A 25,909-nucleotide genomic window follows, 5' to 3' on the forward strand; every position below is an offset into this window, starting at 1 on the left:
AAAGAAGATGCATGAATCCGACGAGAAGAATCTAACGAGATGCATGAATCCCCCTAGACATTCATCAATCTTTCAAGATTAATGAATCTTTGCAACCGATATTCAGATTCATTGAATCATTTCAAAGATTAATTCAGATTCATGAATCTGATTCTGATACACCTAACACTACCACTGACTGATTAGGACAACCTTGTCCAGCTCAAATCGACAGGGATTGTAATCTTCTTGTAAGATCATCATGTTTGGAATATGTATTACACTGTTCAGCAAATCATACTTACTTCTTTTATATGGTCCAGCTCCCTAACCAGATTTCCTTCTATATTTTTTCCACAACTATTTTCTTTCTCCCAATTCAAACGTAGAAATAGTCGGATTTTTGTTTAGTTTCTAGTTTATTGTACAAATCAATGCGTGTATTACATCATTACAGGTGCTAGCTAATCTCTACTTTCAACAACAAACATTCCATGCCTGGATATTGTGTGTGTATCTGACCAAAAGATATGCGTGCGATGGTGCGTTGACATCGATGTATCGGTAAACTTCGTGGTAGCAAAGATTCTAGCGGCACCTAGCGATCTATCTTAAATTCTAATCGATCGATCGATTACATCAATAGCTTGGTTGTGGTTATGTTTTCTGTTACATATATTAAACTGGGAAAGGCACTTAAATCACATGAAGTTATTTTCTTAGAAGTTGTGGCTTACGACTAAATATCTTTTTTTGTTTTGTTGTTTTGTTATTATAAGCTACTACAAACAAATTATGCTCCTCTCGCGTGGAGCTACCCATGCACCAAGGTGGTAGAGAAATATGTGTGAGACAAAAGCGCTAACTAACGCTTTAATGAATAATCTGCTTAACAATAGACGAATATTGGACAAATTGTTTCAATGAAAAGCTTATAGCCCTTCCATTACACTGCGCTGGTGTAAAGGGGAGACTTGTGGCTATTAGCCTTAACGATAGTTCCTAAATCTTAACAACAACTCTGTTGACTTATTATGAATGACCACACTTTTGAGTGAAGATTCTGTTGTATTATTCTTAGTTTAATTTAAAAAACAAGCCATTAAACTCTTCTTCCTTTCTCTCGATCACTCCCTTCCCTTTCTGACACATCACATGTAACCGGCGAAAAGTCTACGATGAGAAAGTGAGCTCAAATGTCTCTCATCGACGACTGTTGATCGGTTGTGTGTCCAGAGCCGCCACGAAACCTTCCTCACAATTCATTCTCCCTATTGACTTTACCAACTTCTACTTCTACTTCTACTTCTACTTCTACTTCTATAATATCAATGGGGAAACATTTCCCACTTTTGCTTCAAAACACTAACACTCTACTTCAAATATTGCAACGATAGCCTAGTACTACCGGTGAGGTTTCGACTTACGAAACCGGTTCCGGTAATTGTTTGCTTACGTGGCTAATTGTTTTTATACTTATTGAGAAGAGATGAAGGATTTCAACTCGTTAAAAGTGAGATAAAAGTGTATGAAAGTGTTGTGCACAGCAGAGAAAAGAGAAAAAGTTGGTGTTTGTAGAGTGTGAAAGTGAAAACAGAACAGATACATTTAATTTCTAAAAAAAAACACAACAGCACAACGGAGCTGTGTGGCGGAGAGAGTTCCTTAACCTAACCGTACGGATTCTCTTACATACCTAATTATTTTTTTATTATTTTGTTACGATCGTTTGTTTTTTCTTCTTCTTCTTCTTCGTTAAACCTTAAAACGTTGTAATGTTCATAGAACTTACAGTAAAAATATATCATAGATATATGGGACCGAAATTACCGAATCTGCCTTTTGTGGCCAGGCGCCCGTAATACCCGGTGCGCCCGGAAACCAGCACACAGCAGAAACGGTAAGCAAATACGTTAAAAAGTAAACGACGAATATTAAAGTCGAGATAACGACTCGTCTGCGTCCTAAATGGGGATTGCTGCTCGAGAAGCCGGCGAATGCAGTTACACTCTCGCATGCTTTCGAAAGCGGTGATATAAAGGACGCTTCTCCACCTGCGAGACGCCATGTCCGACGTGCGGGTGTGTGTTTTTTTTTTTTCTAATTTCTCCATCCACAGATCGGATCCAGCATCAGGATAACACCGAACGGAGGAGAACAGAAGTGAGTGGTGTGTATGTGTTGGAGATTTTTTCCTGGTACCAGAAGGATCTCCTACATTCAAGAAGAGCTCTACCAGGACCAATATCAAGGACGGTAAGTAATCACATCATTTTTTAAGAATATTATCCTAAAGCTTGTAAGCTCTATCTCGCTCTCTTAAGGGTTGTGTAAGCGCTGTCATCTGTCATATATACCGATCGGTCTGTTACCATTGTTCTGCCTGGGTTAATACTACCCAAGAAGAAGAAGGTGGAGTCGTCCGAAATCCGGCTAGATCTACAACGCTCACTACCTAATCCCCCCCTGCGCAGTGACGAGAAGAGTGGTTGTGCCTGTGAGTGATAATACAAAAGAGTGATTACGTCTTAGCTGACGGCAAGTGCAAGAGCATGATGCCTAACCGACTGTCTGTGGTTAGATCGGCAACAAACTGTGCATTAAAGTGTGCCTAAGCTGCTAAGGTATCCTGCCGAGCATACGTGAGATATGTGCTCCTCTGTTTACGTTTCTGAACGTTTGATGTTGCTGTCTGTTTTGTTGTTCTTTTTAAATAAATTACGCATAATAAATATTGTCCTACACTCTAGCCGCGGAAGTAAAACAAAACGGGGAAACTACAGTTGTGCAAGCCGGGGTCGCTCTCAAGCAAGGTGGTTGGGTTTGGGTTGCGGTTATCTACAGCGCGTACGGGCTGCAGAACTGGTACACCAACCGTTGCGAGCGTTCCGTCTTCTGCATGATACCCTTCTTGTAGTACTGCCGTATCGAGCGCGACAGCTTGTCGTAGTTCATGGCGGGACGGTTCTTGCGCCGGCCCCACAGTCGGGCGACGCGCACCGAATCCTCGATCTTGAACACACCCTTGGACCGGTCGATCCAGCGGATCGCGTTCTGGTGCTGTTCCGGGCAGGCGAGCAGCTCCTTCAGAAACTGCCACAGATGTATGTGGGACCCACCGTGCCGGGCCTTGGCCGGGGCAGGTGCTCCGGATGCTCCCGTGGTGGCGCTGGTGGCGCTTGTCGATGGACCACCGGCTGAAGATGAGCTGCCAGGGCTTTCCAGCGGCATGTCTTCGTCGTCATCTAGAGGTGAAAAGCAAAAGAGCGAGAAAAACAAACATGAAACAAAGGATAAATTGTGAGTGAGGAAGATCGTTTTTTGAAGAAACGTGAAAGATCCCCACATGACTAAGCGATTTCACAACCATGGGAAATAACATGAGAGTTTGTGATTTTGGGCTCCAAAGTGGTTTTTGTGGCCTTCACCTAATTAGCTTGATGAGGGGTTTCGCCGATATCATCGCAGATTGCTATCTGGTGAAAGATTCTGAGAAATTCCACTAGGTCCTAACAGAGTGAATGAATCACATTACGTGAGATTAAATTTGATTGGAGTTTCATCTTTCATGATTTTGAAGATTTCATTTGAGTTCCATCAAATATTTTTGGAAAACCCTAAACTATGAGCACCATAATGTCGTTGTCTAGGGCATGTAACTTTCTAGTCAGATCTTAAGTAAACATAAATCACATAATCAATGATTAACAGACATCAAAGCCTCAAACAAACTCCTTATAATCTCACAAGAGTTCAATCTAGCGAAAAGATTCTACAAAAACTTTCCTTTTTCAAACACTTCAATCCAACATGTCCTCGGCAAGTGATTTCAATCGCCTCCCTTCCCGCTTTTGCTCTTCGGCAAAGCTCACCCATCGAAAGCTACAACACACAGTCCCTCTACACACACACACAGACTGCGCTAAATGCCAAACGGTTTCAGACACATTCCGGAGCGCTTGTGTCACTGTGCCTGTGAATTAATGGCCGCGTTAACACCGGGACCGAGACAAGTCTTTTTCTCGCCGCGGTGACACCGTCGTGGTCGCCACTGCCGCGACAGAAGGGGAAAGTGTAAGACAAAGGTTTGCAGGCTCGCGAGCTTCGAACCACTGCTCAATTACCATAGGCAGGGGAGGAGGTATGCAAATATGAAAGGTCCTGCACCTTCCCTCATGTCTGTCATGGGGTGTTTTAAAGTAAAACAAGCACAATAACAAAAAACAAGCCTTTCCTTCGATTAAATGCATTGAAAGGATGGAGAGCGATGAAAAACAATTATTTGAAACCAACAAAAACTTGTTACACGTAAAATGTGTGATTAAAGTCTTTTTTTTTTACAAAATCCCAAGGTCCCACAAATAAAGCTGGAAGACTGGTTAATAATAGTCTTGCTGCTCGAAGGTGAATTGAGATGGATCTTATAATCAGGTATTATTATTGGCTGTGGCGCTTCGGGACACACGCGCTTTCCCCTTGAGAGAGAGGGTGACCAACCGACGACAAAACTTCAACGTCTCTTTGGGTGAGATTGAGAGGGATTGAGAGGAATGGTTGAAGAAAGACAGGACGGGTGCGAACGAAATGAAGCATGATGGTAGGCCGGGTGCCGGTTTGGCAACACACCGCACGAGACGCGACGCGATCGCAGATCAAGCAGAGAAAGCAAACATTCGTGGCTGATGAGGTTGACTATTTACCTCATGACGGGGATGTGGGGAGGTCTCTCTCTGTCTCTTTCTTCCCTACTTTCTCGATCTTTCTTCTAGTGCTTCTTGTTGTTTTTTGTCTTCCTGCGGTTGGTTTTCAATCGATAAAAGGTAAACCTCAAGGACGTTTGCGATGAGGTTATGTAGTAGGCAAGCAGCAACGACCGGGTGCGCCCGTCTCCGCCATCTTCCACCGGGTGCACCTACGGAGAAGTGAAAGATTGTCCCTCCCTATCCCCCCCCATCGCGGGCCGGGGGTTAGTGGATATGGTGAAAATATGTGACCAAAGCCGCGAAGGCCAGGGGGGGGGGGGAGCGCGTAAGTGCCTTCAAAACGATGATGGAGCCATTTTCTTTGGCCACAGCCACACTCGAATTACCTTTCCCGGGCAGGGGTGGTGTTTGGACGGCCACTTTCTCCCACCCACCGCATCATGCGGGTGACTAGTTTTTTTTTTTGCTGCACTCTTCCTCTCTTTCCCTATCTGCCAAGTTTGCTGGCTGCGTCGAAATTAGTGGTGCAATTTCGCATGTTACCAGCAAACGGCGTCGTTCGTTTGCGTTGTTTGGTTTTCTTAAAACGCAAAAAGATGAAAGACTAAGTGGAAGGGAGAGAGACAGACAGAGAGAGAGAGACAGAGAGAGAGAGTGAGAGATAACTCATCCTACCCTCTCTGTATTGAAATAACAAACTTTTGGAACAAAGGGGTGGCTTGTGCTGTTCGGAGGAGGGATGGTTTCGTGGGGTGTGAAGAAAACAAACTCTCTTCTCTTGGCACACGGCACGGCAAATTAGCCAAAGTTACGTGAAGGAAATAATACGCAGTGAAAGAGCGCTGTTGCGTGCTGTGGATGCGAATGCGTTGCTCAATTGCAATCGGGTTACGATCGAAAGTCTGGGGCGTTGTGTGCGTGTTTTTTTTTTCGTTTCTTCGTTTCTTCGGGTTCACAGAGAAAGAAACTGTTTGTTTATCATATACACAACACCTCTGGAAAAAGGTAAAAGTCAGTCTTGACGGATTGCAAGCTGTGCTGCTGCATTCTGGAATTGAATACACAACGGGATCATTTGAATGGAAAATTCCATCTAAACTCCAACTCATATTTTTACATCGCATTGGCGCTATTTCTTGAACAACGAAAAAGCTTGTTTTAATTAAACACGCTTCTGAAGGGATTAAAAATCGTATGCGTAATAGTGAATGTTTTTCGAAGTTGGGGTTGTTTGATTTTGATCCCGAAACCTGTTTCCTTTCCCCCAATTGTCAACCTGAAAGGAGCAGAAGCAATGGGGAAAAGGGAGTCAGTGTCAGAAAGTAGAGGAAAGGTAAAGCAAAACTTGCTCAGTTTAAGAAGTAAAGCAACAAAAAACACACACAATCCATCCTGTTCCAGACACACACACATGGGAGGGTGGGGAGGTGGACACAGGACGCTAGCAAGAAAGGAAGGAACAAACAAGCGGGAAGGGAGAAAGACCTTTGCCGTTTTGCTGATCGTTATTCCGAAGGTCGTTCCAAGGCGAAATGGTTTCTCGCGTCCTCTCGCGTGGACGTCTTGCGCGCGTGTGTTTGTTGCGCGGAGCGAGGTAAAGGGACAGGTGAGCGAAGGGCGCTTGTGTATCTACCACGGCGCAACAGCAAAATCAATTTCACCAGAGAAAGTCTTGTCCAGAAGCGGCACAGTTGATCGGTGCTGCGCTGTGGGGAGAAGAGCGCGGTCGTCGATGCTTAAGCGCAACGGTCGACGCGATGTGTATCGATACGACGGCAACAGTGTTTGTGGTAGGATAGGGTTTTCAATGGTTTGTGTGATCTTTTTTTTGTTGGAGTAGGAGTTCCATAAGTTTGAATACTTTAGAGGTACTTTGGAGGGGGGAAAAGGGTGATCTTCAGTGAACTGAAACATGATCTGATATTTATAAAATAAGAAGAATTTTATTGAAATAAATGCTTCTTAGTAGGCATGATCCTAAAGCATGGCAAAGATCACCTCACCTTCAAACAATAAAAGACGATCATTTGTTTCGTCTAGAAATTGAAGTTACTTCGTATGGACGAAGCCTCTTTGGTTCCAATCACGTAGAATTCAATATCCCAATTGCAAAGACTAAAATAGAACTTCTTCTTCTTCTATTTGGCGTAACGTCCTACGCGGACATGCCGGTCTATACAGGCTTTCGAGGCTTAATTCTTTACCACGAAGCCGGATAGTAAATCCTTACTAAGGGGGGACGGTCCATTCTGGGCTTGAATCCATGACGGGCATGTTATTGAGTCGTTAGAGTTAACGACTGTACCACGGGACCGCCCTGGTACAGACGGACTATCTATTCCTATTTCCCAATATTGCAATAGTATCTGTCAATGTTCTGTTTGCATAGACTTCAATAGATTTATCTATTCCTATATTCCAACATCAGAATAGCACATGCCAATATCCCAATTGCATAGATTATAATAAATAATTCTTTATCAACTTACCGTCGCTGATATCTCCATTCATTGAGTCACTGTCGAAGTTCTCCACCATCGGTGGACTGCTGCTTGGGCCGGGCGTAGCACAGCTGCTACCACTGCCAGTTCCAACGCCGGCCATCATCACACCACCCAGCCTACTGTCCGTGGGTAATCCAGCAGCAAAGCTAGATCCATTGCCATCGCCAGACACTGGAGCGCATCCCATCGACGAGATGACGCCACCGGTAGAAGTGAGACTGTCGGTAACCATACTATCGACCGTAGCATTATCACCGACCATTAGCCGATTGATCTGCTTCCACAGATCAAGGTAGCCGTGCAGCTTATCACCACCCTGTGTACGGAAGATATGCGCAAGATGAGGTGAAATGGATTAGTGAAGGAGTCTAGAATACGCATCTCCAACGCCCCTTCAAAGCTCCCACTCCACAGAGCATTGGTATGGAATGTTCCGCAGAAACGGAATAAGCGTCCCCAACTGATGGGGAAGACTGGTTTTTTTTTTGTTTCACCGAGCGAGGTTAGCAAAAGGGTTGTGGGCCGAGACGTGCTGTTACGACTACGGAGCGATACGGCCGAGCGTTACAAATACATAAAATCGCGGTGAAAGTGAAAAGCCGCCCGGCGAAGCGAATGCGTCGAGCACAAATGGCACAACAGACACACGGGGCACACACACACATACACACATGGTCGAACCAGTTTTGCGGTTAGAGTGGATGACTGGTGAGCGAATCGAAATCCATGGGCACATAAAAAAAGACGACCACGATGAGTAGCAGAGCTAAAGCATACAGCGATTTTTGGCGTACCCCTGTGACGGGGTGACGCTCTCCAGCTGTGGTTGTGCGCGTTTGGCCTTCTCGCGATCGCTTGCTGTGTATAGAGCGAGAGAGGCTGACGTCATCGAGGTGTTGAGATCTGTTCGGTAACCGGGCCTTGGACCTATGTGTGTGGTTGTATGTTTGCCAATAGTTTTGTGCGATCGTGCTTACCTGTGGTATACGACGGACAAACTCCTCCAACGGTAGCGCTGCCAGTTGGGCACCATTTTCCGGGAACAGGGCGGCAAGGTTGTCTAACCGGGGCAGGAAGTACTTGCCCATCGCCAGCTCCAACCACTGATGGACCTTGGCCGTTGTCCACTGCTTGGGATCTGGGAGAGACAGCAATTGAAAGGAAACACGTTATAGCGCATTATTGGCATCACATTATTCAAGAAATTAAGATCTCCCAAGATCACTTACCGGAAGAGATGCCCAGCTCGGTACAGGTGGCCTGCATACCGTTCTTCATCTCCTGCAGGGCGAACTCAAACACCGGCCCAATGTCGGCATGGGTCGTCAGCCCTCCGATCAGCGAATCCAGCTCTAACGGTTTCAGATTGTGCCGGCGCTGGAAGCTGGTGTCCTGTAGATGCTCCCGCAGTATCTGGAATCCACCGGTCTGCGGTTTGCTGACGGTGCCAGATGGTGGCTGCTCCAGCGGGCCCGAATAGTTCGGTTCCACCTTTACGAAGCCCGGCGAGGGCGACTGTGACTGATGGTGGTACGGCGATGAGTCACCGAGCAGCGACTCCAGATCGATGCTGGTTTCCGCTCCGGAATCGTACTCCGTCTTGATGATCGGTTGATCCAGCAGACTGCCCGCCTGGTGCTGATGGTGATGGTGGTACGGCGACACGGTACGCTGCTGATGGCCCGTTTGCTGGTGCGGATGGTCCAGCAGCCCGTAGGACGAGGCGGTCGATTCCGGCGATGCGGGATTGCTGCTGATAATGCTGCCGCAGCTGCTGTAGCCGCTGCTGCTGCTGCTCCAACTGTCCGACCAGGCCGTCGACGGGTGCTCCTGTTTCATCGGCTGCATCGGCACGTCGTGAAAGATCGTGGCCGGTATGTACTCCGGGCTTTGGGCGGGCTGGCCGCCGTACGACTGCTGCTGCTGCTGCTGGTGCAGCTGGGACTGGGGGCTTAGCGGCACTTCGCCGTCGTTCGGCAGGTTGACGGACAGGTCGAACAGTTCCGCGTACGAGGCGTACACGTCCGACGTATAGTTACCGGCCGCCGGCACTGTTTGCGGTGTCTGCGGAGAGGACGGAAGAGGAACCAAAAGAGATATTGAATTAGAATTAGTGGGATCAAGAAGATAGTCCAAGCATTGCGAAATGTCAACGGTGACACTCACTACTAGCAACTAGATCACAGACGAACACCACACACGCGCGCCCGAGAAACGTGTATCGAGCCTTCCAAACCATATCACAGACTGACACACGCTTCCAGACCTAGAGCAAGGTGTAGTAGGCAAGCGCAGTTTGCCGGAGGCGATTCTAGCCATCTTACGAATCTAACTCTCGTCCCTTCCCCTCGCCAAACTAACACACAAACAGAGAGAACAGCAAGCGTAGTACGTTTCGCGAATTCCTTTCCACCTCCGTGTATTGCTCTGGTCCGTTCTCCTCCCTGTTGGTGCCTAAGTCCCCATGTTTCCAACGTGTGTAGTAGAGTCACAACCGTCGTTGACGTCGGTGTGGGAACGTCAGCAGCTATCGTCAAGTAAAAAAAAAGACTATCAAGCACTATGCGCGCACTAGTAGGAAAGGTAACCCATTCTACTACGCCATCGTTTCGCGTAATGCCATTTCCTGCTCTACACTGTGTCACGTTTTTTTTTGTGTTCTCTATCTCTCCCTGTGCCTCTCTCTCTCTCTCTTCTTCCGGGAGGCGTTCTAGCGTTCTGAATGGATTCGTCTTATTCTCAGGCACCTCAGGCAACAAAACACACACAGCAACACACACACACACAGAAGCTATTGTTGTTTCGTCTCCTTTCATCTGCTCCCAGGGGGCGAGCTGACAAACAAGTTGGAGCGGAGCGCTGCTGGAGCTTCGTGCTCGGAGGTTCTAGCGCCTGCGTCATCTCAACCGGCTAACGGCTATGGCACGGTGTACACGTCGTCGGGTCGCATTAGTATTCGCAAACGACAGGCGCACAGGCTCCAAGGCCTACACGCTTCACTGGAGATTGTTGGGGCGCGCTGCTCGAGAGCTCACCTAGCTTCACCTGTGTGGAGCAGTGTGGGCTTTAGATCGTATCGATAGAGGAGCGCTTATACTCTTACCGCCGTGCTTTGCTCCCACCTGTTTCAGTAGCTCGTTCAGGAGCTGCTCGGCCACCCGGGCCAGTTGCTCCATCATGAGGGTGCTAGTCTCCCGCCCAGCACCGTCAGTGTTCGAAGATCGTTTAGGCATATTCGCGCGGTGGTGCTGGTTGTGTGTCACTTGTGTCACTGTTGAAGAGCGGTTACGCTTTACGCAGCTCGCTTGGTTGCGCCCCTTTTATAGTTGCGCCGAGTGCTCCTCAGGCGCTTCAGGCAATTCGCACTAATCAAAAAACATCTCATATCAACTATCTTCCTTGTACGCCTTATCACGGGGACGTTCTTTTCGCAGATCCTATCGAACCAATTCCAACTTGGTTCGAGGGAGTTAAGATTCTATTACATAAATGGCACCAAACATGGGTGGTTGGTCTGATAAGACGCACTTCTAGTGGGCCCGGTCCAGTTCTTGGAACTGTACCAACTTTGTTGCAATGCCGCCATATTTTGATGGCTTTTTTTGCTCAGTTACTTCATCAGCAACTTCATCATATCTTCGAATCGATTCAAATTCTGTGTCCCAATTGGTCCAGCCTCGGACCTCACCGGAGCACCAATGGGAGAGCATTTGGGCTCCAGCACCTAACAAGGGGCGGACTATTGTCATTACCTGGCAGTGTAGAGGAAATGTCCTGAGGGGCGGGTTAGACAATCAGAACAGCAGAAAAGGTCGACACAAACTCGTTTTCCATCTTGCGAATGGCTTGCTTCACCGCCCTATACCTATACCGGTATGATCGGTAACGTAATGATCTAAATTTAGCTCACATCTTGGACGTACGTCTCGCACGTCAAATAATCGCTCAATCATCGTCTGCTGTGCGGGAAGGGGGAGTCGTACAGCTTTGCCGATCGTTTAAGATCATCCAGCATGATCCAGCAATGTGACCGAAAAATTGCAAACGATGATCATTGAAGACGTTAGTTCCAGTGTGTGTGTGTGTGTGGCAAGATCATCGGCGTGGCACCGCTTTTCCACCTATATACCCGACGGTACTACTAGCTTGACGTCAGCATCGATAGCTCTGATCTGATCGTTTGTGACGCTCGGAAAAGTACCTGCACGTCTGTGTACCGCTGGAGATCGCCAGGTGTCGATTAGTGGGAAATCGTTTATTGCCACTGTTTCCGATGCTCGGGAAAAGCTGTTTCGGATCATTGTGTTGTGAAGCGGTTTTCGGTGGGAAATATAGTGCCCGACATCAAATGACGGTTCTCGCTGCATGTATTATTGCCCCGTTCTCAGAATCTCTAGTCGTTCAGAATCTAGTGATCGTTCGCGGGCGCTACAATTTCCAGCGAAGTCTCGCCAGGCGCTGATGCATGTGCTTGCTTGTGGGTCGCTGTTTGCATTTCGAGATGGTGGTGGGTCCGTTTGAATGGATATTTAGCTTTTCTCACTGGGGTTTGAATTAAACGCGTCACGCGTGTATTATTGACAACCGGGTGAAAATGTGTGCATTTGCAAATTTTGTCCCCATCTACAGTGCGCACACCAGGCCGCCGCCGCCGCACGATCGCTCACGAGCACGTACCGTACCGGTTGGATTGTTCTATGCTGGCACACCTTAAACTCCAGGGTATTGTTTATGCAAGAAAACAACGACAGACGTGTGACATGCATCTCCCCTGTTCGGTATGCGGCACCATAAATATTTATGTCAGCACGCTCTAGCATGGCGATTTCGCCCGACGACCGGCAGCGCATGGTGCATTTTTCGAGCCTTCCACACCCACGGGCTTTGCATTCAACCTGCAAAGGCAGCAAACAAAAAAAAGAGTGGCAAACAAATTTACCGCTTCGCTTGCTTCACATCGGTACACAACTGAAGGGCTCAAAACTGTTTGGCAGAAGCGGCCAACTTTCTGTACCGAGTTGGCGAGCGCGCGAACGCACTCAGAAATCTAATGAAGCTATCACACACTGTTCAAGAAAACAACGTCCCGCTGCACACTTTCGACAGCGACCGCTTCTCGCACATTTTGGCCTCGTGTCTCGAGATCGTGTCTACCTTTCCCGACGACGACGACCCGGTACACCCGGGAGGCAGCAAGGTTCATTGCTAATTAAAGGCAAACCAGAACGATACCTGAAAGCTGGCAAACGATGCTCTCGATAAGGGCAATTAGGCAGCGCAGCCGCAGCCGAAGAAAGTGACCGACGTGCGCTCTAGAATCCAGATCCAGTAGAATGTACACGATCTTGGGATGGGCATATGCCGACTGGTTCTGGTCGGTGGCCACTTCCCAAGGTCTTCCTGCCCGTGGTGGCCAGCCACGTTTGGTGATCTATCCCGTTTGGTGGCAACTTTCCCTTACAATCACACCGCACGGCCAAGGGGACATCGATCTGGAGCAATTAAATTAAAGCCAAGTCCCAGTTTCCCTTTTGCGATTGTTGTGCGATGTTGTTGTGGCGCAAAAAAAAAAGGGCCAACAGGTGTGGATCGCACTGCGGAAGTAGTAACTCTCGGCTTCGATGGGACCATATATGGAGGGGGGCAGCGAGCAGCCAAGAATAGCAGGTTTACTGGGAACATACTGGGCGCAGCAGCATCGAGCGATGATGAATGGCGTTTTGGGAATTGGGCTGTGATGAATGAGGAAAAAAAATGAGTGACAGTGCAGTGGGTGAGTTATGGTCAGTCCGTGTGCAAGCCAGACGCTGCTTGTGGCAATATATCAGCAGCAGACATCAGAGCAGGTTTAAGGGTGCTTTTATTGATCTATTTGTTGATTTGTTCCTTTGTAATAAGAAATAATTATTATTATGTTAGAACCTTGCTCTAAGGATCTTCATACATGTTGATAACATTAAATCACTTGATCGAGTTCTGAATATGATTTCATAAAACTCAGGAATAATACATCTGTTTGAATTTAAATGTAAGATTACGGTTGAGTCTTTCCAAAGCTCTCTTAGTAACGATGCTGTTTCTTGAATGTTTCATGTAAACCAAAGCTTAGGTCGTCCTAAAGCCTTGGTGGGAATGGAATTACTAATTGATAATTATTAGTGAGAAACGGTTCTCATGTGATTTGATACAATTGACATGATTTTTTGGACTTTTTATTGGAGTTTGATGTGATGTCACAACATGTCGTAACAAAAACAACACATCCGCGTTATCTTCATATCTGAGAAGACTGAAAGTGTGCCAGATACATTTTTGGCCCTAAATGATGCTTTAATGCTTGCATTAAGACATATTTATGACTTCTTTCTTTACATCAAATAACCTTTATTGAGTCTAAAAGACTTCTTCGCGTACGATAAAACATCCTAATGTCTCTTAGATTTAAGAAAGAGGGTCACAATCTTGAGATGGTGGTCTATAAATTACATTTATTCGTGTTTGAATTGGTATTCACTATTCCTGGTTTCCTGGCTAAATTCCTGATTAAATTGTTCAACTATAAAGATTTAAAAATGTAAGCATTCAATGTGTATGTCAGCTGGTATTTCCTAAATCTAACGATTCTATCGGATCCTGTGCCATACGATCATCAATGGCATTAAAGCTCACGAACATGTCCAACGCTGTTCAGGAAATTGTTTTGCTTCGATTGGTATGCCAATTTCGTGTCATTAGTAATGGATGTTTGGTTTGGAACTAAAATCAATTCTATCACCGTATAACGAAAAAGTGCGGTTGAAGAACAGGCAATAATAAATGCCATTTGGATCCATACCATTACTTCGACTTTAACCTTAACGCACACCGTACCACAGTATATTGAAAATCACAATAAAAAACCCTCGCTAATGTGGAACAAGAGGTGTGTCATTTAGATTAGTCAGCAGTTTTGGGTTTTGCTATGCAGCTACGATTTTGTATAATATAGCAAAGTAAATTTGCATGTTTGCATTAACCACGATGATCTAACTGTGGAACGGTAACGGACAAATCGATCGCCACGGTCATGCCCTTTTGCTCCGTTTCGAAGAATTTCGAGACTACAAATTCGTGATACTGGTACTGACACACTCACACACACACAATCCCTCAACTCCAAAGTGTTTTTGTACTAAAAAAAGGAGTAATAATTACACCACAGCGAATTCAACACGCAATCGCTTTTAACGTCCGCGGCGGCTGCCATTCTGATCCTCCCGTTAAGAGATTATTTATAAATTGTCTTCCCAAAACCCGCCCCAAAAGCCTAAACCCTCAAGACCCTGCGGGGTGAGTTTTTTGGGGCTGGGGCCGGTCACACTCATTAGTATGCAGGAATCTGGTAACATTATGCAAAATTAACTACCGATATGCGGAGCGTAAAGGCAGATTTTCGACAGAGCTTTTTTGTTGGCTGCTGCTGCTGCTCAGAGCTTTGAGGAGGGACAACTTCGACACGCGGGGCAGCATGTAAACCGTCGCGTACCTTCCTCTCTCAAGCCCTGCGGAATAAGCTCCGTCTCGAATCGAGATTCATTTACTGCTGCCATCCAAAGATCCAGCGAGGGCCCCAAATGTACGCAATAAACACGGCAGCAAATGAGTGAACACACCCGGGCCGCGGCGACCGGTTCTCCCCAATTGTTGCTGTTTGCGAATGCTGATCGCGGAAGCAACAAAATTCGATTCGATTCGTGCTGCCATTTTGTTCACAGCCGTTTCTCTCTCTGTGTCTGTGTGCGTCTGTTCCACCGGAGATTCTATGGCCGCGCAGAGCAGAAACCTTTCAGAACGCGAATACCGGTTTCCTGCTGGTGATGAGGAGTCGGTAAGCTTTTCGGGGTGTGTGCGCGATCTCGTGATCTTCTCACCGTAGTGCGGCTGTGCGCCGAAGCGACTCGGGCAACTATTTAACACCACTGTTTAGTTGCGGCGCAATAAGGGCAACCCTTGCCGTAGCGAATTGAAGCAACACTTTCGATTTCGAGAACAAGTCACGCTTTTGCGGAGTTGACTGGTGTTTACGCGTGTGACGGAAAACAGATCGCCTGTCGTAGGTTGAAGTGTTGTCCCGGAGCTTCGGATCGTTTCCTGGATTAGTCGCTGCACCTAGCACCCATCCACCGTAGGGTTGCACAGGCTCACTCCGCCAGCCTTGAGAAGCTGGTTCGGGGAGTCTGTTTTTTCTGTTTTCCAACTGGATTAACGTTGCGTAACTACCACGGCGCACGGTGCAGGCGAGTTCGATTCGCTTCGAGAGTCTTTCGAGCGAAGCTGCATTTTTGGGTCACTCCGGCCGGAGTGAAAGTGAAAGGCCAAACCCGAACGCCCCCCCTCCCCTCTCCGTGTGTGACGTCAAGCATTTGAAAGCGCGCCACTGCCACCATGAAGGGCTGTGAATCAGATTTTCAACCAGTGCACCATCCAGTGTTGCACAAGCACGGCGCAAGTGGTCATGCAGAGTCAGTCTGAGTCAGCGATCGACGTCAAACGAATCTGTCCTTCGAGCAGCGAGCAGCATCGAATTGGTTGGAAATTCCCAAACACACACGGTATCGATAGTATGTACCAGAGAATCGGCGCAGCATTGCAGAATCTCTCACTCTCTCGTGTGCGCCTCTTTCCTCACGAACCATTACGTAAGGCGGTGGATCGAGCCCAAAACGGATAAAAAAACGACGGCTTGTTGCTAATTCCATTGCTTCAAGAGTGCCAAGGGGAAAAACCCAACAACCGTACGGCCCTCATCGACCACGGCTCTCTTCATCGTAACAACAAGCCAGGTCCGCTTGTGGCAGCAGCGTGTACAGCCATCTTGAGGCAGTGGTCGTGCGCGCGCGCGGGGGACTTCAATTGCGCGATGGAACAAGTGACGAACTCGTGTTTCGTTTCGCTTGCAATCGTGCTGTAATGTACTGGCGCTGGAGCCAAGATTCGGAGCAAGGATATCCAGGAAGCGAGTTGAATTCCATTCCCTTTCAGCAACGTTGCTCGCTGTGGCCTCATCGCTCTCTGTTCCAACCTCTGAGCGGCGGCGGAGAGGCGTAAACATTCACGTACATTCTTGCCTGCTCAGGGCAGACTTGAAAGGGCCCCTTTGAATATGTGTCTCCCCCACGGGCTCAAGGTTGCCTGCAGGGAGTGCAGCATTATGGGCAATAGAATAGAATTCTAAACGTTTCTAAACGGGTGAAGGAAAAAAAGGTGTGTGTGTGTTGTTGCCGAGACGGTGTAAACAAACCCCAGCCTGTCCGGTGGGTACGGTATAAAATATGGCGGCCGCTGATGAAGAACCGGAGTCGTTTAAGCCGGATTTATGTGCGCCAGATTGAAAGATTGTCACGACATGGGACAGCAAAATCAGATCGGTTTCCTGGTTCGGGTGGCACACCAAGCACTCCGGCCACGCTTTTGCCTTTGCTTCATTATTGATCGCTGCGAAAGGCGACTTTATCGTGCGCCAGAATCGCACCGATTGACGTCGTTTTGATTTGCTTTTGCTTCGCATGTTTCTGCAAATCAAGCTAAAGCTAAAAATATAACCTTCTTAACGTACGTGGTGTGCTGCGGCGAGCAGGATTAAATGCAAATTAAACCACATCAATAAATGCGCCGGATTGAATGTGTTCCCATTAGCAAACAAACTGTTATGGCCGTGCTATAAGGGTAGAGTGGTTTGCTGGATGCCCGTACAGCTAAACAAACCTCGAGAACAAAGCACCTCGATCTGTTTAGTACAGGAAACATCTGGCCCAATCAAGTTGGATTTGCCTTTCGCTCCTTACCTTTTTTCAGAAGGGGTTTCAAGGGAGTAAGGTGGTGGTCCGAGGTCCAAGCGCACACTATTGCCATCGTTCAATAAACTACACAAACGGATAAAAGTGAAAGTTTGTTGTGTCCAGGTGGTGGTTGTGTTTGCAAAAAAAAAAGAAAGAAAAGAAAAATGGTGTTGCAATTTTTACGACACCTTGTGCGAGACTTGCCTACCAGCTTACTACTAGCGCTTGTGTTTTATTAGCGTTTATCTCAGGTCGTACGAAGGAGAGGTGCAAAGCTCAACGCAAATAAGGCGAAGCAAAAGTACAAAGTACTGTGAAGGTCGTCCCACCATCGTGTGGCGTGGCATCAAAAACTGGCACACACTGTATTTGCCCCCAAGTGGCCCCGTAGTCGTCAAACAGGCGCGCTAGCGTGCCCGGTGCCAAGCCTGGAGCTTGTGAAACCATCTTGTGCGAGCGCGAAGACGACGATGATGTCATCGGTAGTGGATTAGGCTAAGGTTTGGTGTGTGTTGGTGAGATACCTGGGACCGTCCAGCCGTTCGTTTCAGGTGATCTTTACAATTTGCACCTCGCAGCGCTCCGAGTGGGTTTGCGCGTATGCAAAGAGACGTAGACATTGATGGACGGTCCGTTTGGAGCGTTTTTTTTCTGCAATATCACACAATAAACCCGGAATGCTCTGAAGCTGCTCCGACTTCAGTGTCGCTAATGACATTCGCAAACCAACCGCACATTGGTGAAATGGTGTAACATTCCTACCACTGTGGCGGGCGGTGATTATCGTAGTGTAGATTCCAACCCAATAGAAAGCCCATGGGTACTCATGGGGCCGCTGTAGGTGGTAGTAGATCGCTGACTAAGCGATCTGAGCAACTGATTTTTGCATATCACGCACGTCACTTCCCGCAGTGGGCGCAGGACATGGCGAGTGAGTAACCGCGGCACAAACACTAATGACGTCCGTCCGAAACCAGTCCTTTGCGCTGTGGTAACGAAACGGGGTTCGTTAGCGTCATGCAGCAGTGGAGACCGAGGGCGAGCGGGAAATTAATTCCACGATCGAGTAGGGGGATTTTTGATCGATGCAAGCCGTACAGTGCAGTGCCCGGAAGACAAAATCGTCATGTTGACGATGACAATGTCTAATTACGCAGGAAGTGAACATTTAATCGATTATTCAAGAAATGCTTTAGCTTTGGAGGAAAAAGTTTACAAAAACTTTTTGTTGTTTTGTTGTTGGTGTCACTTGAAAAATAAACGTTTTGTTAGTTACTTACAGCTGTTGCCGCTAAATATTGGCTCAAACTCACCTGTTTTTGGCTCTGAGGCACCAATTTTGCACAGCGTGTCACAATGTTTGCCTCTTAGGCACCAATTTTGGACAGTGGCCATCAATTTTTGTCTCTATGGCATACTCTAGGCATTGTTTATAGTAAGTCAATCGCTTTTTTTTACTAAATGCATCGTAATGCCAGAAACTGTGTGTTTCAAAAGCATTGAATTTCAGTAAAGTCATTATTAATTCAATTGATAGAATTTAAAATTATAACATTGTTATGCCAATTTTGGAAGAATTAATGAAGTGAAAAAAGTTCGCATGTATTTTCAGGTGTAAACAATGTTTAGAAAACTTATTGAAATTTCATTTTTTTTACTAAACACAGTCTACTTACACAAAAACTTTGTAGTGCGTTTGTATTTAAAAACTACAGTATTTGTAAATCTACACAAATATCTTATAAATTTACCATGTCAAAAACTGATGCCTCAGAAGGAAAAAATGGAGCACAATGTCAAAATTGATGACTTATAGGTAAAACATTACGACAACTACTGTGTTTAAGCATTACCACTCAATATATAATTCAAAGTTCTGCTCTTGGAGCGTAAGTAAGCGCTCAAACGTACCTAATCTAATGTCTTCACGATGGAGAAGCATGGTCATTGACGTAATGTGAGCGTTTGGGGGGAATAATTCATTTGTTTACTCAGTATATCTATTAGGCTTATTTCATAACATTGGTTAATTCAAAAGTGTCTTTTGTCGTTTTGTCTTAAAATACATTTTGTCTTTTCCAATTTTTAATAAAAGACTTTAACACGTTGCTTTTACAACTTCCACTTAGCACACTTGTACTAAAAAGTTTTTTTTTTTTTTTTATTAAAATTATTAGCACCAAACCATCCCAAAACGGTTCCAGAAGAGGCTTTGACGCGATTCAAAGCATCTTAAGCGCGTGTTGTGATAGTTTTGAAAGCCATAATCATGCTAATTACATCACAACACACAACAAAACAACAAATAAGGGACAACACACACACAGACCGACACAAAATGTCCAGACTGTACTAAGCACATTAGCACCGTCATAAAACCATCCCCCTATTCGTATCCCCCCATTACGATGGGAAGAGGGTAAAGAATCAAACAAACATATCCATCTCGCAAATATTGCGAGTCGCCGAGTTCCGCAGAGCACATCCACCTTCACAGGCGGCCATACTTCAATCAGGCAAAATAATACACCTCCAACGTCTTCGTGGTGTGCGTGCCTGTGTGCGTGCCTGTGTGTATTTGCACTTGAACCAGGTATGTTTGCACCGAAATTAACTATTCCATCCATTCCGGCCAGCCGCGCGCGTCGTTGGCAATTTCCAGAGCCAGAGCCGCCGCATAGCCGCTTGAATAAATGCGTTTTAATTGCCCTCCCGTCCCGTTCGAGAGGGGGCATGCGAACGAACGAACGAACGTCAATTACATATCGGTGGGTGTGCGAGCGAAATGAAAAAAGTGCGCCCGATCGTCCAAGTAGGCGAAAAGTGCGTCATCGATCGCGACCCGCTCCAGCCGCGGCGGCGGAGTGTGAAGCATTACATCACACGCTTATTTTCTTTTCGGCCGCTTTGCTTTCCTTCCCCCCCTCCCCCTCCCCTCCAACAACGCCATGAGAGCGTGGAAAACTCTCACCCTGCCACGCTTGCTTTGTCTGTCGCTTACCTTTTCCTTCGGGTACAGCATCATCTCGTACGCCATTGTTGTTGTTTTTGTTGCTGCTGCTGCTGCTGCTACTGTTTGTTGCTGTGATGAGCGACGTAGCGTTTGTTTACGTTTTCAAGGTAGTAGTGGTAGTAATAAGACGGTAATCTTTTTGCCTCTTTTTGTTTCGGCGCAGACGTTTGATTACGATGACGGTGTGTGGATGGATGCGCGCGTGTTATCAAATCGCGGGAGTTTGCTGATAGGCATACACACGCGCACTGTAGACACACACACACACACACGACACTACACTTGCTGCTGGCTACACTGGCTGTTATTTCACCTTTCACTCGCAAGCCGAACTTTTCTGTGGGTGTGTTTGTGTATTGAAAGCAAAACTTATCTCCTTCACACAGAAAAAAAGAGAGATGCAACAGTGAGTGGGTGGTGTGATTTGTTTGCGCGTGTTGTAATTGCAATCTCCTCGCACGGGTTCAAAGGTATCTTTACGATTGTTCTGCTGCAACTTTAAGACACGGGTTTTCTCTCTCTCTCTCTCTCTCTCTCTCTCTCTCTCTCTCTTCCTCTTAAAAAGGTATAAATGTGCGTTTTAATAAAACTTTTTAGTCGTTTCGTGTATTCGCGAACAACGGTTCGGGTCTAGAGCCGCGAGCCTGGACACCACTGGCACGGAGCACTGATAAGACAGGTTGTTGGCAATGGGATGGCGCTATCAGCGAAGAGTGGCACACTTCGTTGATTTGTTTTCTTTTTTTTTTGTTGGTTTGCTCTCGACTCTTCTCTGTAGCCTTGTTTGCCCTTCCCAAAGCCCTTTACACGATGGTGGTCGTTTCGGGGGTTGCCTTTTTTCTACGTGATTTACTTGCAAAACGCCGCACACCGATTCTACGCGCGATAAACTTTAACCTTCGCTGGTGTGGTTAACCACTTCACTCCTTTTTTTTTGCTGTCTGTCTGTCTTTAGGTCGCACCTTGGCTCACTATTCCGGCAGCACGACGCACTACCGCACTGTTGTTGGAACGCACTTGATCCTGTCCAGCGCTACTGTTCATTGCGTTTAGCGGGAGCCCGTACACTTGCAATTGGATCAACAAACAACAACAAAAAGCACAATTTATTTATTTACGTTTGTGAAAAATCATTAAACACAAACACCTACACACACACACACATACACACGCAAACACTGGAACAGGTATGGGGAGCGCACAGCATCCGGCGGACGCACAACTGCTTCGTTCGGCTTTTGGTTCGGGAATAAGCGAACGGTTTGCGAACGCGCTCGCGCTAAGCCGTGATCGTGCGCGCCAGGCCGAACCGACGCAAAAATCCCCCGCCGCCGGCCGCTTGGGCGCGCTGGTTGGCGCTTTCACTCGCTCTGGCGCGCTCTCGCGTGTCGGGCCTGAGCGGGAGAACGAGAGCACTGGAGATTATTGGCGAAGCACGAAGGTTCGGCCCCCAAACTCTGCTCGCCCCAGTGCCATCCAGCCCCCACACACAGTAAGGGACGTGTGGGGGTTGTGTTGAGTTGCTGAATGTGGTGTGGTAGTGGTTGAATGGCGGGTCTGTGTAGAGGCCCCAACGCGCAAAACCGTCAACCCCCCGTGTGGAGGGGTGCGTGCGAGTGTGTGTGTTTTTTTTCTCTCTTTTTGCTTTGCTTCTCACCCCTCTTTTCTTTGCTGCTCCGCTCCCGTGAGCGTGTGTCGTTTGAAAGTTTATTTTTCACATCTTTGCCACAAACTGGTTACGCGTGTGTGTATGTGTGCTTGTGTGTTTGTATTTGATTGTATTAAGCTCTTTTCTTGTTGTTGTCTTTTTTTGTTCTCTGTTTCTGTGTTGCGTGTGTCTTTATTTTTTGACAATGTTTTTTTTTAAATATATTTAATTGTCTTTGATTTGCTGTTTGTTGTTTTTCTATTGCTTTGTTGGGGGGGCTTGCTTATTGGAGACTATTTGATATTTTATTCACTCCCACGTCATTGCTTCGATGGTTTTGGTTGTGCGTGCCCGATGAGCACGCACGTTTTTTGTGTTTTTTGTACTACGTTTTGTAGTTTTTATGTTTTTTCTTCTTCAATATTTCTTTCTCTGGATTGTTTGGTTCTGGTTGATTTGTACAAGATGATTTTTGTAGTTTTCCAATATTTTACTTTAAATTTGGTTTTAAAGTTTGAATTATTTTTGATTTTCATTTTATTTTAATTTATTTCTTATTATCAAAAATAGATAACCAATCAATGCAGAATATCTTATATTCGATTGCATACGTTTGTAAAATTCATGCAATGTAATTACGTACCTGATTTTACTGCCCCGCACTATTTACGTTATTAGAAGTTTGGTTTGATGTTATATTCTACACTTAGTGGGTTTTTTTTCAATATAAAGCATTATATATTTCCTTTTTAGTACACTGTACAATTATATTGTGTATAAATTCAAACAGATTGTGAAATTTTTAGAACAATTAATTTACATTAGTAATTCATTTAAATTTAGGAATCAAATTTGCTTGATGTATCGGTCTGTAGGCTTTTTTGAGATTTTGAAAAAAAATATGTTTAATTATTTTTTAAACATGACGGACTTTTTCGACCATTCCTCGTGAATCAAAAAAATCTAACTAAACTACTGTTTTACCGGTTTTTTTGTGTAATTTAACATTAAGAGCACCACACAACGACAGAAGAATATTTAAAAAAAATGAATGTTTTTGTATTATTGACTGTGCAGAATAATGAGTTTATTTTTTGACTGTTGTGTTCTTAGTTGTTTGTAAATTTAATCCAATATTGAACACTAAGAATTCTTGTCACGGCATATATATTGCTACATCAAAAGTCTTTATAGTGGCACATTTGTGCATAATAACACATGCTATGAGTTTGACAATGAATTATTTTGCTTTGTCTACTGTTTGTCATAAAACAAGCTTTTGCTTTTTAAACAAATATACAATGCTCAATTGCAAAGTGTTCCATGTCACAATAATGAAGCATATTATCTCACAAATTCTTGATATAATCAACTGTTTCATGCGATATGTTACCCCCCCCCCCCCCACCTGTTAGAGGATGTATTTAGCTACCAAGCATTTGGCAAGCTTTCCCCGATTCGAAAGCTGCGATAGACGAATAGAATGATAGAGTGTTACAGCGTGGAGGAGACAGTCATCCCACCTAACAAACGCAGCAACTGTTGACAGAACCCTTTTCGGGCAGCTTCGGAGGCACCTAGCAACTAGCGGTTCACTAGCACGATTCTAACACGTTCGCACAAAGAACTCACTCACTCCGACTCTCCCGAAAAATACGTGGAGCAGTGTCTCATAACTATATTGTTGTATTGTACCATTACGCGATGTGCGGCACTATCGCTCGTTTGATAGACAACTGCCACGAAGACATTAGACCCGGGGACCTTTGACAAATGGACACGATCCTCAAAATCAACAGAAAGAATGAAAAAGATAGAAAAAAACGACGACGATACGGGGGTTAATGGTGAGCTCAGCCCCGCTCCCCGAGGCCAAAATGGCACCATTGTAAATCTTACCAATTGTTGAATGTGTGCGATGTGTGGCCTCAGTATGTGCAGACAGACGTGCCCCGTGCTTGTGGTGTACGTGACGAAGTGTGTGTGTGTGTGTCTGCTGGTCCTGAAGGTGTTGACTGTGTGTGCTTTTTTTATTTATTTGTTAAGGAATACTTTTACGAATTGCTCGCGGGACACAGCATGATAGAGAAGGGAAGGATGGAAAGGGATGGAAGGTGGAATAAATAAGCTGATTAAAAACAAAAACCTGTCCCTGTTTCGGGATCGGTTGCCCGCGCTGTGTACGTGTTTGTCGCTGTTTTGTCTTTAGTCGATCGAGTTTGAAGCTTCGAAACGTTGGATTATGGTGTGAAGAAAGACTGGCGAAGTAAACTCCGGTAAGGGTTCGGGTTACGCTAGTTTGAGTTGAATATATAATTAATTGAACATGACACTCAGCTAACCGAAATAATTGTTTAATTGTCAGTTCAGCATTACTTGAAAGATTGAAATGAATCTTTTTTAGCTTCTTTGTCTTTTTAAAATTATTTTTTGAGTTAAATACAAAGTAACTAAACAGTAAACCATTATGCGTTTGATTGATTGGTTTATATTATTTATTCGAGAAGGTGACAACAATTGATTTAATTTAATTTAATTATTTTAAAAAAAAACTTGAGTTCTCTACAGTTTTTACGTTATTCTGTTAATATCTATTACAAACATGTGTAATTTTGATTGCACTGTTTTAAATATTCAATTATTGTTTCGTTTTATTTTTGAATTGTTTTATTTTTTATGAACAAAGCATTTTTTTGCTATTTTAGTATTAATGTGTCGTTAAAATTTGTTCCAAGAACTATAAAATTCAGACAACTGTGCATATCCAATTCCGCGTTAGTCGAGAAACGCGCAAGTCAGGAACAGATTGTATAGTATTTAAAAAATAATGGGACCCTATACTCATGGATTTGGTTAGATAAAGCCCTGAACTCTAAAATTAAGCAAAGGATGATTATAGAAACATGTATTATAAGGATACAACCTTTGTAAGTAAAGTTTTGTATTGGAGAAATAATATTACTTCATAATATGCACTGTTATATTTCTTAGGTTATCTATCATAAAAGTAATAAAACATGTTTCAATATTTTCTCCAAGCTTTGCAGAACAGATTTATTGCCAGTTTTTTTTTATTCTGAAACGTGTGTGATATGACTTTGTAACATGATTTAGAAATTAATCAGAACATCAAAGTGCATGTGAAATCCAAAACAGCTTAAAGCAAACGTTATTTGGACTCAGATTAAGATTGCATAGTGTTCCTTGAAATGTTGAATTTAATTATAGTTTTTTTATGCCGCTTTATCATTTTTAATATGTTTTTGATTCTCTATAATTGATTTTGTTTTATTAAATCAACGGCATCGCACAGTATGACAAAAAGTCAAGAAATGAACATTGAAAACAATTATTTATGTATTTATTTATTTTGAATTTATAAATTATTTAGGAAGTAGAAATTATAATAAATTTAGAATATCTGTTGCATTTTGTGCAAAATTACATGCTAAATAAGCTATTATTTGGCTAAAAACCGTGAACTTCCACTTTACTGGAAGTTCAACATAGGCGTTTTCTTTGCAGTACTCATTCATAGCGTATCTCGGGAATAACATGTAGTTACAATTTCAATTAAATACAAAAAGAAATGAAACATTTAAAATGCATTGCAACTGAGCTAAACTGTTTGATAAAATAATAGAATAATATAATCCAGGAGTGGTTCACTGCCAGGTTTTTTTTTTCGAAAAGTATTCAATTACATGGTACAAGCGAAACAATCAACAGCTTGCAATAATTTCGCAAACCCTGCTAATATTGCTCTTAAGTCGGGATAAAACACGGAATAAACATTGCCGCATCCATGAGTCACTAGAGGAAAACGATAGATAAAGTTTTCAGTAACTGCTTAATCCGATTTTAGCATCTCATTTTGAAGCTTCAGCTCTAATGGCACTTCATCACGCCAGCAGCATTTGCATGCGAGTTGCAGGAGATGGAGTGTTTGCATACGGATCTTGAGTCGGTTCTTTCCGCTTGCCTCACGCCGAACAATCTGATCTTTGTATATCTACGCCGGTAAGACTGAGCTAATTTGCTGTTTTCGGTACAGGAGTATCCGGTTGGTGACATTAAACATTCCGTACCGTGTACTGGGGTGTATGGAAGAACGAAATTAATAAGAAAAGCACTAGAAACAGGGATTCAAACATAACCTGAGTACTGCTAGCAAGGAATGAATACAGTTCAATAGGATCATTGAAGATCTTATGTGCTACATGGTGATCGCTTTGAATTTTGAT

General features: G+C 44.8%; 1 protein-coding gene across 2 annotated transcripts; it reads right to left on the minus strand.

Annotated features, from left to right (window-relative positions):
* Positions 1-379: 379 nt before the first annotated feature.
* Positions 380-21,287, minus strand: LOC120956507 (DNA-binding protein D-ETS-4). 2 transcript variants are annotated; one of them, XM_040378008.2, is made up of 5 exons: positions 20,006-21,287; positions 8,416-9,250; positions 8,164-8,324; positions 7,172-7,502; positions 380-3,224 (listed from the first exon to the last, which is right to left on the minus strand). In XM_040378008.2, the coding sequence occupies exons 1-5, from the start codon at positions 20,039-20,041 to the stop codon at positions 2,818-2,820; spliced, it is 1,770 nt and encodes a 589-aa protein (XP_040233942.2). In that variant the 5' UTR covers positions 20,042-21,287; the 3' UTR covers positions 380-2,817. The 2 variants fall into 2 exon arrangements, with proteins under 2 accessions (XP_040233942.2, XP_040233943.2); XM_040378009.2 differs by lacking the exon at positions 20,006-21,287 and adding an exon at positions 9,353-10,884.
* Between the last annotated feature and the right edge of the window lie 4,622 nt (positions 21,288-25,909).

The sequence above is a fragment of the Anopheles coluzzii genome, chromosome 3, assembly GCF_943734685.1.
Source record: "Anopheles coluzzii chromosome 3, AcolN3, whole genome shotgun sequence".
Lineage (NCBI taxonomy): Eukaryota > Metazoa > Arthropoda > Insecta > Diptera > Culicidae > Anopheles > Anopheles coluzzii.